Source organism: Aristolochia californica, unplaced genomic scaffold (genome assembly GCF_029961685.1).
Source record: "Aristolochia californica isolate CCGP_79_NKW_82.1479 unplaced genomic scaffold, dmAriCali1.0.hap1 SCAF_4, whole genome shotgun sequence".
In the NCBI taxonomy this organism is placed as follows: Eukaryota; Viridiplantae; Streptophyta; class Magnoliopsida; order Piperales; family Aristolochiaceae; genus Aristolochia; species Aristolochia californica.
Window position 1 is genome coordinate 47,361,801 of NW_027182103.1, and position 17,418 is coordinate 47,379,218.

Consider the following 17,418-nt stretch of genomic DNA (forward strand, 5'->3'; position numbering starts at 1 on the left):
TTTGGGTGATTCCCCTACTAGTAGGCCAGAGTCCTGCTTTGAACTCGGACAATCAGTCCTGTTTGGGAAACCTACATAATCTAAATGCTAAACGACCATTGCCAACTAGGCAACTACCATTTCTTTTTGTATGAGAACCGAGCATAGAACGTTAATGCTTTTTCTATTATTAATGGTATATTTTAACTTGTACCACTCAAATGCCAAGAGATAAATAGATTGATCCAAAAAAATATATATTTGGTGTGAAAATGTGAAATGGCTTTCTAAACCGTCTAATTATGATCGGATGGCTGAGATAACCGTTGATCAGATGGCCAAGATAGTCGTTTGATCGAATGGCTGAAATAATCGTTGATCATGATTAAATGACTTAAATAGTTATTTCACATGTTTTGCACCAAATAGTTTTTTCTATTGGATCGGCCCTATAAATATATATAAACAAATATTTAATTATCAACCTAGTGAGGTGATTGGGTCGAATTACAAGTGTTGCAATTGGGTTTAACCTTGAATTGCCTATCCCTTTTTATTTTTAGGTGAGGGAGGGTCATGCCCTCCCAGCAAACATAAACAAGGATCCCTTATGTTTGTGATTGAATCGTGAAAGATGAAGAGGGAAAACTTGTTTGGTTCAGATCGGTCTTGTGTAGTTCCTTGTTTGAAGGTGTTTCTTAAGATGACTTATTCTTTCTTAATATTGAGGTCTTTTTTATTATTGATTTAACATGTTTTTCTTTATAGGCCTTGTGTGTGTGAATATTGAAGGCACTGTATATTTTTTTTCATTCTAAAATACTTAATTTACAATATCATGTCACTAATTTAAGTTTTGTTGTCATCAAAATTAGATAATTGAGTAAAAAATTAAGGGTTATAAGTTGCAAGCCTTATAATTATAATTCAAACGTTTATCTTGTTATAAATGGATCTTGAAAGCAATACATCATATAGCAATTAGCGGGTTCACCAACAGTTTGAAGTTAGACGTTACGATAATTATAACATTAGTTGATATGCAATTCTATGTTATGGTCCTGGGCTTAAGTACCTGTGCCCTCCGCTTTTAACAAGCCGGTCTTTTCGGTAGTATTGGCTAGGTGCTTAACATTATAATACATTTATATTTTTTGTAGCACATAGGCTAGGTGATAATTTGATTGGGTTAGTGAACCTTGAACTCATGATGTTAATCACCTTCTCATCTCACTTATTTTTATCTTAATTAACTTATTTTGGGTTATTTAACTCAGACAAAACTGACCTAACAATATGGAATTCACTTTCACTTTTACTAGGTAATTCACTTTCAATATGCACTAATTCTCCCTCACTTTAAGAATGCACCAGTGGGAATTTTATTAAATTAAAATTTGTAAATATAAGAATTTTAGAGATATTTTTCATATTTATTAACATTTAGTATCTAAGTTTAGGGTATCAAGAAATTATTTTTGAGGAAAGGAAATCAAAATCCTGTCCAACGAAGTTAAAGAGTCCGTGAAAGTGCCGCCATATTACTCACGCAAGAAGCGTTTTCTGTCACATGCACAGGGTTAACCCTTCCCCTCTTTCATTCCTTCCCATTTCGATCTAAAACTACCAAAAGGACCAAAACTAACTCTTCTTCGTTCTGCTCGAAATTTTGTTTTGACGTCGGATTCGGGTCCGGAAAGAGTGCTTTTCCCCCCTCTGCTTTTACGCCGTACCTTCCCTAGGGTCATTGCAGCCGCAATCTTGGTCTAGGGTTCATTCGTAGTTATGTACGCCGATCGGGTTGCGTCAGGGACCAAAAGGTCTCTGAGAGAGCGTCTTAATGGTAATTTGGAAGATGATAGCGGCCGTCCTCGTCAGGTACAAGAAAAGAGGTAGGGTTTCTATTTCCTCTATGCTACGATCTTCAATTGTTTTTCAAACATTCATCGGATTTTCAGTTGACTGTTAAGAACATTGGGGTGTGGCAAGAAACTTGAATCTTGAGGACAGTATAATAGTATCATATGGATGGCCTACCTTTCTTGTTAGGACTGATGCGGTCGGTTTATCTGCAATTTGAGGGATGCTTGTGATTTCGACTATTCCATTGAGTTATTTTTCACATCCTATTTGTCCTCAGTGGATTTATAAGTTAGTTGGGGTCTTTTGGATTTTGTCTAGTCCGATGAAATGAAAAAAAAATCATTAGAATATGAATACATTTGATGGAATATATTCGTAAAATTTCTTGCATCTTTTGATCAGAAAATATAATCCAGGATTATTAGACATGACATTCACGACTGAAACAAGATTTGGAAACTCCCGTCCTTTTATTTCTTTTTTATGCTTCTGCAGAATATTCCTTGAATGCAACACGTTTTCTTGAGGAAATATGGCCATACCAATCAATATCCCCTTAAATATGTTTTTATATGGCCTGAACAGAAGCAGGAATAAGCTTGATTGTATTAAATGCTTTTTGGTCTTCTCGGACAAACCAATTTGGAATCAAAACAATGTTTAAGTTAATTTGTTTTTGACCTTTTTTTTTAGGTAGATGCTTACGGTTTATAGTGTCAAAGATAGCTTTTAAAAGTAATAACACTTCACTAAATTCTGCTTTTCAAGGTTTCTAGATTGGCTGGTTGAGTAACTTTTTTGGTGTAGAGATATATCAAAAAGTTATGGATTGGTTCATTCTATTGTCAAGTTAGATTTGGATTCTTTCCCCTTGTAGAAGACGTATAGTTTACTAAAAATGCAAATTGACGCTCAAAAGGCGAATTTTATTAAAGGTGAAAAACTCCCTTTCCAACAAGGGATTGTAGGGAACCTCCTTTCTTAGTAAAGAAGATACACAAAGAATTGGCTGATTTTGGAACATGATGCCAGGTATAATCAAACAAAGTGGACAGGTCAATAATCTCATGGAAGGTTTTCTTGTACCGCCAGGGAGGGTCAGAAGTCGTAGACACCATCCAATCACCACTTTAGAACCCTCTTTAATCCAAAGTTGCCGACTCATGCAATCTTTCAATATGATAAGGCAATGCCAAGATGACCCAAATAGGAGGCTGAAGTGATGCCCTCATGATTTCTGAATACTCCACCAAACCCAGCCGAACTAGATTTTTGAAGGCACACCCATCAAAGTTCAGCTTTATGGTTCCAAAGGAGTTCTGATGCAATTGGCACTTTAAAAATGACACAAAGGAGTAATCAGAGTGAAACTTGTAAAACGTGAGTAATTCATTGCTCTCTTTTAGCAGAATTCCTTCTAAAATATTTATCGTTACAGTGTTTAAAAAAAATAAAAATTCTTACAGCTTGTTATTTGTTCAAGAAATATATAGGAGAACTTTGAGACTTGTTTGAAATGCAATGATTTTGCTGAGTAACATGGCAACACTGAGTCTCGAAGCTGGAAATAAAAAAGTTAAGAGGGAGATCTCATTGTAATGAGAGATTGAAGATTGACCCCTTTTTAGTAAGATTATCAGCATCAGCACTGGCTAACTGACAAACATGAGACCCATAAATAAATGCTATCAGTAACATCATGATTTTTCATTTCACCTATGCCAATAATGCCATGGAAGATCATTTAAAGAAAAAAATATGCCATGACAGATCTCATTATTGCACCACCCAATAGTGATCTTGGAGTCACCAAAATTTCTAAAGGTACTCCAAAATTAGTTTTAAGAATACTTAAACCCCAGAGCAAAGCTTTCAAAACTGCAGTGGTAGAGTCAGTTTCCTTAAAAAATCTGAGAACGACAGGATGATGGATTCATCATGTCTATGGAAGACCCCCAAACCAGGAGCCACAGGGTTTTCTAAACTTACATCAAAGTTTTACTTGGTAAGGCCACAATGATGGGGAGGACTTCCCAGGGACAACCTTTTTCTTTGTTTTTTTTTTTGCATGGTGGGGGGGGGGGGGGGGGTGGGGGGGAGCCTGGAAGTACCAATTTCTGCAGGTAACAGCACCAGTATACTTATTGCTTGCCTCTTGGAGGCTGACTCTAGAGTAGACTTGATGAGTTGTTTTCTTAAAACACCTGCAAGTAACGTGGAACGGCGATTTTAACGATTCTGACAGTGAAATTGGGGAAGAAAAGAAGGGAATCTGAGAAAGAGAAAAGGAATTGAGAAGAAGAAAGAGAAGAGTATAGAGGAAGAAGAGAAAGATAATTTCAATTCATCAATAATCTGTACCGATGGCCGTTTGGTCTAGTGGTATTCTTCTTACATTAGGTGCGTCAGGTCGCGAGTTTGAACACGCCACGCCCCTCTTCAAAAAAAATAAATTCATCAATAATCTGTCCCACTAATCCGATTACAATCCCTTGATAAAGAAACAAAACTGAAATTAAAAAAAAAAAGATAAATCACTAATTGATTAATCTCGTAAAATCAGGAGAAATAAAAAGAAACATAAAATAAACTAAATAAATTACAAAAATATGGGGGTGTTGGGTCCTGGTGGGGCTCGATGCCTCCGAGTGTAGGCTCGTGTGACTGGTGGGACACTGTTGTCCCCACCAGCAAGACCGCTGAATTTGTTATTAAAGGAATGGAGATAAGTTTAGGCACACAACCCAATACTGCAGAAACACTATTTCACCTAAACTTTGTCTTCTTTGCCCTGGAGTTCGTTGGAATTTTCTTTCATTTTTTATATTGATCATAAAAATCTATCTGATATGCAGGCAAAGGCAAACAGATGACAAATGGGAACATGATCTTTTTGAAGATGATGGAAAATCACAAGTTTCAAGTACATAAAGTTTTGCTACTTATCAGGCATTTTAATTTTTGTGTGTTTATTTCATGTTTTTTGTTATATTGTTGACATTGTTGCTGGGGTATATCAAGATCCTAAAATGGGTTCCAAAGATCTCCGATTAAAGCTCCTAAGAAAGGGGGCACAGCAAACATATCAACGGGGAAGTGCTTCTCTTGGTGGAATGCATGATCTACGTGATAAATTATCAGGCACAATGCATTCACAACCAGCTAAGGTTGATCCACCCAAGGCCAAGCCAGTGTCAGAGATTGTTAGACCTGCCAAAAAGAGCACACCCGTTGATGCTGAAGTGAAACAGGTTACTGTTCCAGCTTCTTCTAGAAAGAAAACTCAACAAAAGGTTGGCCTCCTTAATGCAATTTTTGTTAAATTTCTGCCCCTGCTATGTCATTCTACAAGTTTCAATAGCTTATTTTTGCTGGTTTAAACTGATCCTCCAGTAGATATAACATGTGTTTGTTGGGTCATTTAATAAAGTTTAGTAAGCTTCTGTCAATCCTTCCTCATATTTTTTGAGATGGGGAAGTGGAACAGTTGGTGCAATTAAATATATTCATGAATCATCACTATCATTAGAACTTTGTGCTGACTCTATTTTTTGCAAGTTTCATCTTTAGTTGGTTTTGTCGAGTTTTGCTTTATGAGTGTCAGTTTCAACTGCTATTAATGTCTTACTTGACCCTTACCTAACACTGGCAAGACCTTTCCAACTGGTGCAAGTGGGGTCATCGTCAAACTTGTCTGAACCAATCCCAAACAGCCTTTCTTTATGAAGACCAAACCATTGATGTCTTGATTTGAAAATTTCTGGAGTTCATTCCTCTCTCTCTCTCTCTCTCTCTCTCTGTCTCTGGAGTCGTAATTTATGTGCTGAATGATGATGTAAGGGGGTGTAGATTGGTTATTTTTCTAAATAAGGTGTGAATTTCTGCAGGCTGATAAAAATACTGTTGAGGGCTTGCTGCAAGCTCTTGGGCTTGAGAAGTATCTGATTACATTTCAAGCAGAGGAGGTACATAGTTTAAAGATGCTTATTCTTACCAACAGAACTTGCATTTGACTGGCTGTGTTATTACTCTCACTTGGTGCAATTTCTGTTTTAAACAGATTGATATGACTGCTCTTCTGCACATGAATGATGAGGATCTTAAGGCTCTAGGAATTCCTATGGTATGTCTTACAAGATCTTTTCTTGAATCAGACAATGTTTATGGATACATACGGTACAGAAAAAGACAAACAAACATGACCTTTCAAGAAAAAATAAAAAGAGAAAAAACAAACAGGAATTTGGAGATCAGAAAATTAGAGGCTTGAGTCATCCCTTACGGTATGTTTTTAGCATATCTATGAGCCTTGTTTATTGTGGGCATTGTAGCTAAAGACGGTGTTGATCTGGATCATCTTGTTGTTCTTTGAATCTATAGTTTTTCTTTTTTTATATAAAATCAATCATTATCAACAAAAGAATATGAAGGCCCTGTATTAATCACATTTTTGCTTTGGTCATCATCAGAAGGTGTGCTGTTTTGCTTTGAAGTCTGCTAAATATTGTAAACATTCCTTCTGGGATAGTTTCTTGTTGATAATTCACACGCTAGTAGTTGGCTTTAGTCCAATGTCCTGAGCTACTGCCTTGATCTGCATGTGACTTTTCCATGCCAAATGCTCATAGTTATCTATGCTCAGGAAGGTCATAAATTCTGGCGTTCTCTTGTACCTGTTTTATTTGGTTGCTCCATTTATATGCATTTTTAGGATTATTTTGTGCTGCAAAAGTAGTGGCCTGGTTGATTTTTAGAATATTGAAGGACATATAGTCTCATAGCGATTTAAAATAAATTATTTTTTGTCCGACACCACAGAACAGTTTGACCCAATAATGCTTTATTTTGGTCCTAGTCAATTTTGTTTTGACACAGGAAATTGTATTGATAGTTCTCCTGCAACTGAACTTGTTTTTGTTTTTTGGTTTTCTCTCTTTTTTCCCAATAATGCTTTAAGATTGCATGTTTTGCTCCAGTGGCAATGCAATTACCATATGTCTACTTCTAGCCTGGGTTAAGCTAGTACTGTTGGGAAAAAGGGTCTGTTTTTTGAATATATGTTCTTTTTTTTTTTTTTTTTGAGAAGAATATATGTTCTCTTCTTAGTGTGGAATATAAAAATATCTCTACTGGTTGTAAAATATTATTTAAAAAAACGTTTTTTATCATGGCTTTTATTTCGTTGGAGAAAATGGCATTTGATAATTTATGCAATGTGCTCATCATAAATGCTTACAGAAAATTCTGGTTGACTGGATGTTTCGCAGGATCCCAGGAAGAAAATATTGTTTGCATTGGATTCTAGAGTCTAGAAATTCTCTACTGGTTGTACAATATTATTTTAAAAAGAAATAAACGGTTTTTATCATGGCTTTTGTTCCATTGGATAAAATGGCATTTGATAATTTATGCAATGTGCTTATGATAAATACTTACAGAAAATTCTGGTTGTTTGGGTGTTTTGCAGGGTCCCAGGAAGAAAATATTGTTAGCATTGGATTCTAGAGTCTAACAATTAGTGAAAACATCAGTGTTTTATTGTTTTTGGTTTGTAGTTTATCCATCCACTTGGATGCCTCATATTGATGGTTTGCTGTTTTTCAGCTAATATGAGCCTGTATGTGAAAAATGTTTCTAATTTTGTATTTTTTTACTCATCTATGCTGAAAATAGCTTCAATGTAATCATGTGGCAGCACGTGCTGCTTCTCAATTTTTAGAGGATGAGGAAGAGAAGAATGGCCACCTGCCTGTGCAGATTATGAAACTTTAAGAATGATTGTGATATTAATCCAATTTATGATATAGTTTGCTGCTACTTCTCTGGCTATGAGACCTAAGTCAGTTGTTGCTTACATAGATGAAATCGTCGCGGAGCGTCATGTGCTCATCTTGGTCTATTGGATGCCACTGCATTATATTTTTTCAAGTTTCTAACATGCCTTCTGAACCATTGCATGTCTAAGTATGTAATTAATTTGGTTGAAGCATAAATGAATGTTGCGCCTGCTGATGTTTCTAGTTTCATGTTGCATTTCCCTTTTTTTTTTTTTTGTATCCTTTGGTTGGTCTCTGCCAAGCAAAATTGGAGCACAAGAAAGAAGAGGGGACTACAAAATAACTCTTGATCAGTCGCTTTGATTGCAAGAATTTTTTGGGTTCTTTTGATCCACTACATTAGCTTCATCCATCCGAATGAGAACATGAATTGGTCATTTCAGTATCATCTACTTTAAGCAAATGTATTTGTGTTTCGTGTTAGTGTTGGTAAAATGAAAGTGCAATGGTAAGGGTTAGACTTTTAAGGTTAAGATGAATGAGAGGCAGCCGAGTGCACAATGTTTCCTCCAAGGAAGTCTTATTTTTTTCTTGGATTCAAGTCTATTGAGTAGGCTTGCATGGTGATTTTGACTAGGTTGATGTCCATGGGAATGTGACCTCTTCACAATCGTGAATTTATTGTAGTATCTATTCATTTGAGAAAGATGGGCAGCGATGACACATCCAGGAGCTTAAAGAATCTCTGGCAGATGAATTGGGTATTACTGATGGTTTCGAGATGTCGATAAAGACGAGGCGAGTCTCTGATCGTACCTGAATCTTTCTTGAACGAGTAAAGACAAGGCGAGTCTCTGATCGTACTTGAAACTTTCTTGAATGAGTAAATACTGCAACAAATTCACGGAAGATCAGAGTTCCGTTCCCATCGACGTCAGCCTCGTTGAAGCATCACTAAAGCATCCTCAATACCTTTCAAATTTATTATATTTTTAAATATGGCTAGGGAGTTGATGCCTCCTTACCTCTGTTTTCCTTTGATTTTCGTATAATCTTGTTAGGAAGGTTACATCCTGCTCCAATTCGTGCTCTCTGAATTCACAATTAGTTGACTACTTCCTTACCTGTCGTTTGCTCTGAACAAGCTGATTTTTTTAAGCATTGAAATCTGGGATTGTTTTAAAATTAAAAAATTGAGATTCAAATAAACACTTGCTGTTGATCACAGTCACTTATGCGCCTGCATATTTGATCAGATATTGACTCCGCAGTTAGAGTCGTCGATTTCCTTTCAGAAGATAAGCTATTACTAGAGAGATTACTAAGATTGATTCTGTTGAAATAGACTCTAGAAAGAGCAAATATATAGGGATGAAATTGTTCAAAGAGTATAAGTCATGTTCAACCAACCCAGAACCAAAAAAATTATGGTTAAAAGCCATGCGCTCTACCAGCTGAGCTAAGACGGCTATTTTAGAAATTTATTCTTTGATTATAAAATAATTCAACATGTTTACCCATCCGCTTCCTGTAATAGCGAAGGAGGTTCTCAACCAATCCAATTAATATAACTACTGTGGAGAGAAAATGAGGCTACTATTCCATGATTAGGACATAACACTATGCATCGGCCCATATAGGAAGAGACGCCACTCGCAAAAGACACGTTTTAGACAGTAACAGGCGTTTCATGTTGCGTCATCGGATAACGGTGATGGCGAAGAGACGCTTCCTCCGTTCCACTCGGCGAGCCGGGTGCAGTCGCAACTCAACGGGTGGAAAATACGGTAAATTCCCTCTCTTTTCGTTTAATTAACTCTTTTCTGTTTCTTTTCTATATGACTTAAATGCCCTCGAGTTCTGGTAAAAACAGTTCTCGATCATCATGGCCACCGATGGATCAGATGATCAGTCTGACAGTCTCCGGTTTGATAGTATCATTATGAAACTGAATAAGAGTAATTTCGTCATAATTGTGCTGGGAACGGCGATCTCATTGAGCGCTCGCCACCGAAAACTCTTCGAATACGGCTTCAGAAGTCAGACGCCTCGACTACTCATTTTTTTTACGTCTGATGGACGATAAAAGCCTACACAAATGACGAAAATTGTTCAAGTTTGATCCGAGAGGTGGAGTATTTGTTGAAAAATATGTGTATTTTAGTCATTCTTTATTTGCGGCTTCTGAACTAAATAGCCGTCGGCTCTCTACGACGCTGCCTTCTTTATTGGCTTTTATTCGTTTCTCTCGTCTCTGAAACGTAATAACGGATTCTGTCTCGGCGGATGTTCCATGGCTTCGGGAATGGAGTTACCAGAGTGCGGCAGGGTCGCTGGGATTGCGTTGGAATTTCCGGGGATAGGTTCTTCTTCGTCGGGGAAGGTGCCGAAGCGAATAAAGGAACGACTTTTGGAGACAAAAACCCCTTTGAGCGCTGAAGATATCGAAACCAAGCTGAAAGAAGCCGATCTTCGGAGACAGGTAACTGGATTTAGCAGTGGATGATCGAGTTCTAGTTGTCGATCGTTTTATCCTATTGCATTTTGGTCGGTGGTTTGGTTTATTTTTTGTATTAATCTGACGCTGCCGCAAAGATTTTATCTTTTTGTCTTTCCGAAATCGAACTCGTCCTTCAACTTCTTTAGCTTTCGAATTCCTTTAGGTGCTTCGTCTCTTCTTCTAGAGTATTTTCCGACATTTTTAGGTAAAAATTCTTATGTTCCGCATGTACTTTTTACGAATTGGGGGTCCTCGGATGATTATGTTCTCTTTCCATGTAGTTATCAGGCGAAGAATGTTCTTCTTGTGCTGGACGAGAGAGTAGTATTTTCATTGTTTATGGAATTTATTTTATTTGTTAATATTCTTTTTCCCCTTCTCTCTCGTGGAGTAAAAGCACGAACCAAAGACCTTTTTTCTTCGAAGAAAATGAAAAACAGGAAATTAAATTCCTCTTCCTCCTCCTTTTTTCTCCTCGCGCGTCGGGTCGTCGAAGTGGTTCCACGCGTCAAAAAGCGCAAGCTTAGCCCTTCAATTGCTTTTTTGTTGATGAGTCGGATGGGTGGGCTCGTGGCCCGGGAATTCCTTGTTCGATTTGTTCGACCGATATGCGCTTTATCCGGCACGAGATGGACCCACCAATAGAATCTTTTGTCCTTTTATGAATTATGTTGGAAGGTTTGTTGGAGGGAGCCAACTGTAGCCACCGAACTGGTCCCAAAAAATTTACTATGGCGTCGACCGGATCCTCATATTATAGATCCAACCCGATCTATTGAACCAAACCTTTGTTTTATTTGATGGAACCTCATCTATGCTGTCCAGTTTATATTATTCACTGGTCTGATCTTGGAAAGTTTTGGTTTGAAAATCTTAACACAGTTCATTTACATCTTAATCTTTCATGTGATCTATGGTAATTGGTAGTGTATCACTTGTGCCTCATCTGTTGGGTCATTAGGCTCATCTTGTAGTGGGTCTGGACTTTCAATCATCTTTTGAACATAATCCTGCTGCACACTTGATGATCGTCCTCTTCCTTCAAGATTGATCCCCACCTTCCAAAAGATTCTTCTGGATCTGCCATGAGGATGGGAGAGAGGTTGTGAATTAGCTAGTAGAAGTTTTGAGGAAATGAAGAATTCGAAGCAATGAAAAATGATTTCCTCCTTTGTTGTCCCGACAGTATTGCTTTATACTCTGACTATGACTTTTGGTAGGAAATTCTTTTTTAGACCTTAATTATTGTTGTTAATATTTATTTCTAGTTTGGTATCTCTGAATCTGTGTATCAATGATTCCTTCATTTTGCATCACAAGTAGAGGTTCTGGCCATATTTGAAAGGCATATATTTTTTGTCACTGCTATTATTCTGGAGTCATCACTAATAGCAGTTTTAAATGGTGAAACTTCAAACTAATGGAACTGACAGAAACCATGAAATGCATGCAGCAATTTCATGAGTGGTTGTCGAGCAAGGCCCGTCCAAAGCCCAGGAGCCCTTCATGGCCCCCTCAAGATGAAGATCTTGGTCAACGCCTTGAAGCAAAACTACATGCAGCTCAACAAAAAAGGTGTTTCAAGTTTCTTCTTTGTTGTCTTTTTATTCTTTTTATCTTTCTCATTTAGTTTTTTTGCTTGTTTTATGTTCTTCTAAATATTGTTGATTTTATGATTTTGCCAATTAAAATGATGGAGTTCTCCAGGAATAAAAATGCATGTTATCAGAAAGTATTCAGTATGGTGTTTTAATGGGTTTTTTCCTGTGTCTGAAGTGTGAAGTCATTTTTGTCCTTTTCACTTCAGTTGTTTTCTGTTCCAAGAACTATGTTTGAATATATGCAAAGAAAACATATCACTTTTCCAAAAGAAAACGGCATTTTCAAAAGAATTTTGGCATTCATTTTGATATATACTTGAAGATGATTTCTTTCTCTCTCTCTCTCTCTCTCTCTCTCTCTACACACACTTACACATACACCCCCTACCATGCCCCAAAACCCACACACACCTAATCATCAAGGACAGTTGATCTCAATCTTTGACACCAGTACTTTGTAAGGCTGCCTCGGCATGCCGGTTGAAAATTAGCATAAGTCTGTTCTTGTTACCAATTTTTCCTTGATGTTAATTTTCTGCATTTCATTGTTTCTCTTTTTATGTCCATACTTATTTAAATACTGCGGGCTTTCTTTCTTCAACAGGTTGAATATTTTGATGGAAGCTCAGATGAGGCTGGCTCGGCTGGATGAGCTGCGGAAGGCTGCAAAGACAGGAGTAGAAATGCAATTTGAGAAGGAAAGAGAGGAGCTAGGTACCAAGGTACAATCACGTGTGCAACAGGCTGAGCTGAACCGCGTGCTTCTTCTTAAAGCTCATCGACAGAGGAAGGCTTTAGCTCAAGAAAGAACAGCGAATTCACTGTCACAAAGGATGATTCGAGAGAAAAAGTACAAAGAACATATCTATGCTTCAATTTGTCAGAAGCGGGCCTCTGCTGAGAAGAAGCGGTTAGGATTACTAGAAGCTGAGAAGACACGCGCTCGTTCAAGAGTATTGCAGGCACGAAGGGTGGCTAATTCAGTTTATCATCAAAGGGAGATTCAGAGAAGATGGATGAAAGACCAATTGGAAGATCGGCTTCAAAGGGTAAGTCTTTAGCAAGCTTTGCATTATGTTACGTCTTTTCAGCGTACTTGTCATTATTTAGTGATTAGAGATTTTCATAATGAACAGGCTAAGCGGCAAAGGGCAGAGTATTTGAGGCAGAGGAGGAGTCCTTGTTGCTCTTCTCATAGTAAATGGAATAAGATGTACAGACATGGAGATTTTCTTTCTAGAAAGTTAGCTAGGTATGTTGCATAGGATTACGCTCAGGTTTTTTGGTTTCCTTGGTTATTTTTGGTACATTCGGGTTATCTCAAAGGGCAAGTAGGGGAGACTGCACAGCTGACCTTAGTTATGGCTTCCCCTTTAACCCTAGATGGATGTTTATTAAGGATCACGTTGGTTTTCAGGTGCTGGAAGCAGTTCTTGCAATCAAGGAAGACTACCTTGGCATTAGCTAAAGCACATGAGGCATTAGAAATAAATGAAAAATCTGTTAAGTTGATTCCATTTGAGCAGCTTGCTGCCTGTATTGAATCATTTTCTACCATTCAGATAGTCAAGGCTTTCTTGGAACGCCTTGAAAACCGTCTCAAGGTCTCACAAACCAATCCAGAGAATGCTGAAAACATCGATCATCTACTCAAACGTCTTGCTTCTCCTCCAAAACGGAATAGAATGGCTAGGAAAGGGCCTAGTAATGACTCCAAAAGTTCTCAAGCAAATAAATTATGTAGATATCCAGCAAGATTGGTGCTATGTGCATATATGATCCTGGGGCACCCTGATGCAGTTTTTAGTGGGCAAGGAGTACGTGAGCTTGCACTTGCAGAGGCTGCTCTTAACTTTATTCGACAATTTGAGTTGTTGATAATGGTTATTTTGGAGAGTTCTTCAAGTAAGAGCAGCATGGGCTCATCTAGAGAATTGTCTGGTAGTGTGATGTTTGAAAGTAATAAGATTCAGAAGTCATCCCCATTGCCAAGTCTAAGAAGATTTAGATCCCAACTGGCAGTTTTTGATTCAACATGGTGTTCTTACCTGTACTGTTTTGCTGTTTGGAAAGCTAAGGATGCTAGGTCACTTGAAGAGGATTTGGTGAGAGCCTCTTGCCAACTTGAGCTTTCTATGATGCAAAAGTGCAAAATAACACCTGAAGGGGAGAGTGCTGATCTAGCCCATGATCTAAAGGCCATAAAAAGACAGGTAATGTATTGTCAGTCCGTTTGAAAAAAAGAAACATGTATTGTCAGTACTTAATGTTTGCTCTCAAAATCTTTTTCTATTTGCATGAAGTGAGGCTACAATGGCATATATATATATATGTATCAATAGTGTTAAAATGCTTATTATTTGATGCTTAATACTATAATAATTTGATTGAACTAAATAAAAATGTCTCCTCAATATTTTAGGTTTCTGAAGATCAGAAGCTGCTGAGGGAGAAGGTGCTGCACCTAAGTGGTAATGCTGGTGTTGAAAGGATGGAATCTGCTCTTTTGGATATGCGGTCTAAATTCTTTGTAATCCAAGAAAATAGGTCCTCATCAGTAACCATCCCTCCAAATATGTCATGTTCTACATCAATTTCATCTGTTGAGCCCATCTTGGATGATAAAAAATCAGTTGAGGACATTGGTAAGTCGAGCCGTGTGGTGAGGGCATTGTTTAAAGACGATTCTTCTCAACTCAAAGTCAGTTCCAACCCAGCTGGAAAGAATGCAGACACTCAATTGCGTTCTCCTGTTAGTGAAAGATTAATTACTGAGAACATTGTGCTTGTAAACGAAATTGTCCATGAGGGTCCTCAGGCTTTTGCTGATAATTTTAGTGACAGCAATGAAGTTCAGAATAATATCAAGGTTAGTCCCATCAATTCAATTTCTCTGTAGTGTGAAGGATATCAGGGAGCTAGTCAGAGTGGCCTAACCAAGCATAATCTATCAATTCCTTCCTTAAATGAACAAATTGGAAAGCTAGGTTTTCCAAGGACCTGGCATGTTGTCGTGATTGAAATTTTTACAGCTGTAATGGAGATTTATCTTATTTTCTTCTCTTGCAGGCAAAAATTAGGCAGACAATGGAGAAGGCCTTCTGGGATGGCGTTATGGAATTAATGACACTGGGGGAACAACCTGACTACAAGCAGATTGTCCAGCTTGTGAAGGAGATGAGGGATGAGATCTGTGAGATTGCTCCCCAGAGCTGGAAGCAGGATATTCAGGACACTCTTGATCTTGACATTTTCTCTCAGGTATCTTGCAGATATTGCCATTCCGTTTTCTGTTATCAGCTTGGAACACAGTTGTGTTAAAAGACTTTCTTCAGGTGGCATAATTCCTTCAGTATTGCAGTTCCATTTGTTCGTGAAGAATAGTTTTAACCATTTCATTCAACTGTAGGATAGTCCTATATTTGGAATTTGAAACATTCGTATCAATAGACGAACCAAACTACTTTGGTTTATAGAGGATCATCTGCACAAGCTTCTGTTTCAGTTATTATGTACTTTTGTAGAATTCACTTGCATATTATTTACAATTTTTCATAAATATTACTACTCACACTAACATATGCCTTCTTTTTTTTATTACAATGAAGGTGCTTAAGTCAGGAGTCTGTGACACTGATTATCTTGGTAGGTTCCTGGAGTATGCCTTGGTCACGTTACAGAAGCTTTCCGCTCCCGCACAAACTTCTGAAATGGAAACAGTTCATAAGAACTTTTTAAATGAATTATCAGAAATAGTTACATCTGATGACAAATCAAATAATTCCTTTGTTATGGCAGCAATTAAGGCTGTGCGCTTTGTTTTAGAACAAACTCAGGTTTGATCTTGCACTGGTACAAATATTGTTAGATTTGGAAAAAAGAAGTTTCTTGCATTAAGTCATTAAATCCTTTCAACGATTTTGTCTGCAGATTCTGAAGCGTGATATTAGCAAGGCGAGGATAAGAATGTTGCAATCTTTTATAAAAGGTGCAGCTGGTTTTGAATATTTAAGGAAGGCTTTTGCTGATCATTATGGACTTCCCTCTGATTGTCTAGGCTCTATACCACAAACTATGCAGTGGTTTGGTTCCATGAAGAACAGTGTGCAACATGAGTGGCAACAACATATTGATTTCTTTTCTGATTTCATGTCAAGTCATGGGTCTCTCCCCTCTTCTTCTCGAGGTCTTAATTCTGTCATCTCCCTTAAAGCTGGTGGTGCAATTCCACTGCCATCAAACTGGCATACATCAGTTTCTCATCCCATGAGCATAGATACTGGTACGTCACATGCCCCTTTCAAGTTTGCCTCTTATTTTATGTCAACATTTTCTGCTACTTCAGCATCATTTAAAAAAAAAAAAAACATTTTCTGCAATCAACAATTTTAGGTGACTATCTCTAAAGCGGAGTTTTCAAGTTTGTGAGTAGGTGATAAACATCCAGAATGTAGGGGGGAAAAGGTTGATTTATTGGTGCGGCTTGGTTTGTTGAAGCTGGCCTGTCGTGTAGAAGGTGTTACTGAGGAAAGTTTACCAGAAACTCTTAAGCTGAACGCTTTCAGATTGAGAGCTGTTCAAAGCCAATTTCAGACGATTATTGTCATCTCCACAAGGTCTATATTACTGTCTCCACCATCCCACTTAAAATTTTCTGGACATGATTTATTTGTTCTTTTTGTCATTTTTTTTTTTTTTTTTTGCATTATGACTCTCAACTAGCTGACTCTTCTCGGCATTATACAGCATGCTGGTGCTTCGACAACTGCTCCTCGGTGAGAAAAATCCGTTGGACATGGATACTATGATCTCTGATCTCACCCAAAGTCTCCTTGAGCTCCTTGACAGTTCCTCTGATGTGGGCATTGTTGAAATAATTAATGCAATTAATAACAGGGTCTTCTCAGATGGTTGTGACGAGGGCAAGAGTGGAATGGAAAGGCTCCAGTCAAGGAAAGAGATGATGGCAGGCCTATTGCTGAAGAGCCTGCGAGCGGAGGACACCGTATTCTCAAAAGTGTCTCAAGCTGTCTACCTAGCAGCACGAGGTGTTGTGCTTGGTGGAAGCTCAGTCCATGGACGGGAATTGGCAGAGAAAGCTTTGAGGCGAGTGGGAGCTGTTGTTATGGTAGACCGGTTGGTGAGGGCTGTGCAGGCACTGATCAGGATGGCTGTAGTCTCGGTTCAGGTTCACGGGCAATGGTATGCGTTTCTGATTGATAATATGTAACTAGAAGACTCAATTGAATCTCCCCTGTACATACAATAATTGATATATACGGACATTTGTCCATAGATGGGTATAAAGAGTCGTTTACTTAGGTGGGTAGGTTAAGTATTTGAAGATGTAAGTGGATGATCCATCAAATCACACTTGAAAATGTATATAGCGATAAAAGTGCTTGAAAGGGTTATTTGGTGAACCTTTTGACAGTTGACATGCTTATTTTCTTTAACAACCAGTTTTCATCTCAAAAGGTGACATTATCTTTGAACAACTCAAAAGGGTATCCTCTGTTCTTGTTGGTAAATGGACAGTTTACCCTCTTCTTCTCGTTGGAAATCTAGGCCAGTGAAATTTAATCTCGTTGGTAGAAATTTCCATCCAAAAATATAAAAATAAACCATAATTGAAAAGTGAGGTTTAGAGAAGGTTTTAAGGCCATCTATCCTTCAAGAGATGATCATGAGATGCCCG

General features: G+C 37.9%; 2 protein-coding genes across 3 annotated transcripts; both read left to right on the top strand.

Annotated features, from left to right (window-relative positions):
• Positions 1-1,541: 1,541 nt before the first annotated feature.
• On the top strand, positions 1,542-7,659 carry LOC137962723 (uncharacterized). The gene is made up of 6 exons (XM_068809754.1): positions 1,542-1,871; positions 4,698-4,765; positions 4,864-5,135; positions 5,730-5,807; positions 5,903-5,965; positions 7,310-7,659. Exons 1-6 carry the CDS (start codon positions 1,765-1,767, stop codon positions 7,352-7,354), a joined length of 633 nt encoding a protein of 210 aa, XP_068665855.1. The 5' UTR covers positions 1,542-1,764; the 3' UTR covers positions 7,355-7,659.
• Positions 7,660-9,765: 2,106 nt separating this feature from the next.
• Positions 9,766-17,158, top strand: LOC137963901 (uncharacterized). 2 transcript variants are annotated; one of them, XM_068811131.1, is made up of 11 exons: positions 9,766-10,101; positions 11,573-11,694; positions 12,325-12,769; positions 12,857-12,972; positions 13,138-13,933; positions 14,143-14,589; positions 14,790-14,981; positions 15,329-15,556; positions 15,651-16,002; positions 16,153-16,336; positions 16,467-17,158. In XM_068811131.1, the coding sequence occupies exons 1-11, from the start codon at positions 9,913-9,915 to the stop codon at positions 16,948-16,950; spliced, it is 3,555 nt and encodes a 1,184-aa protein (XP_068667232.1). In that variant the 5' UTR covers positions 9,766-9,912; the 3' UTR covers positions 16,951-17,158. The 2 variants fall into 2 exon arrangements, with proteins under 2 accessions (XP_068667232.1, XP_068667233.1); XM_068811132.1 differs by lacking the exons at positions 16,153-16,336; positions 16,467-17,158 and having other exon boundaries at positions 15,651-15,708; positions 15,801-15,918.
• Positions 17,159-17,418: the final 260 nt, after the last annotated feature.

Bases quoted from the DNA above. Each gene is read 5' to 3' on its own strand.
- LOC137962723 (XM_068809754.1), top strand. From the start codon at position 1,765: ATGTACGCCGATCGGGTTGCGTCAGGGACCAAAAGGTCTCTGAGAGAG. The intron at 1,872-4,697 runs GTAGGGTTTCTA...TCTGATATGCAG, and splicing joins CGTCAGGTACAAGAAAAGAG to GCAAAGGCAAACAGATGACA. The intron at 5,808-5,902 runs GTACATAGTTTA...TGTTTTAAACAG, and splicing joins TTACATTTCAAGCAGAGGAG to ATTGATATGACTGCTCTTCT.
- LOC137963901 (XM_068811131.1), top strand. From the start codon at position 9,913: ATGGCTTCGGGAATGGAGTTACCAGAGTGCGGCAGGGTCGCTGGGATT. The intron at 13,934-14,142 runs GTAATGTATTGT...TCAATATTTTAG, and splicing joins TAAAGGCCATAAAAAGACAG to GTTTCTGAAGATCAGAAGCT. The intron at 15,557-15,650 runs GTTTGATCTTGC...TTTTGTCTGCAG, and splicing joins TTGTTTTAGAACAAACTCAG to ATTCTGAAGCGTGATATTAG.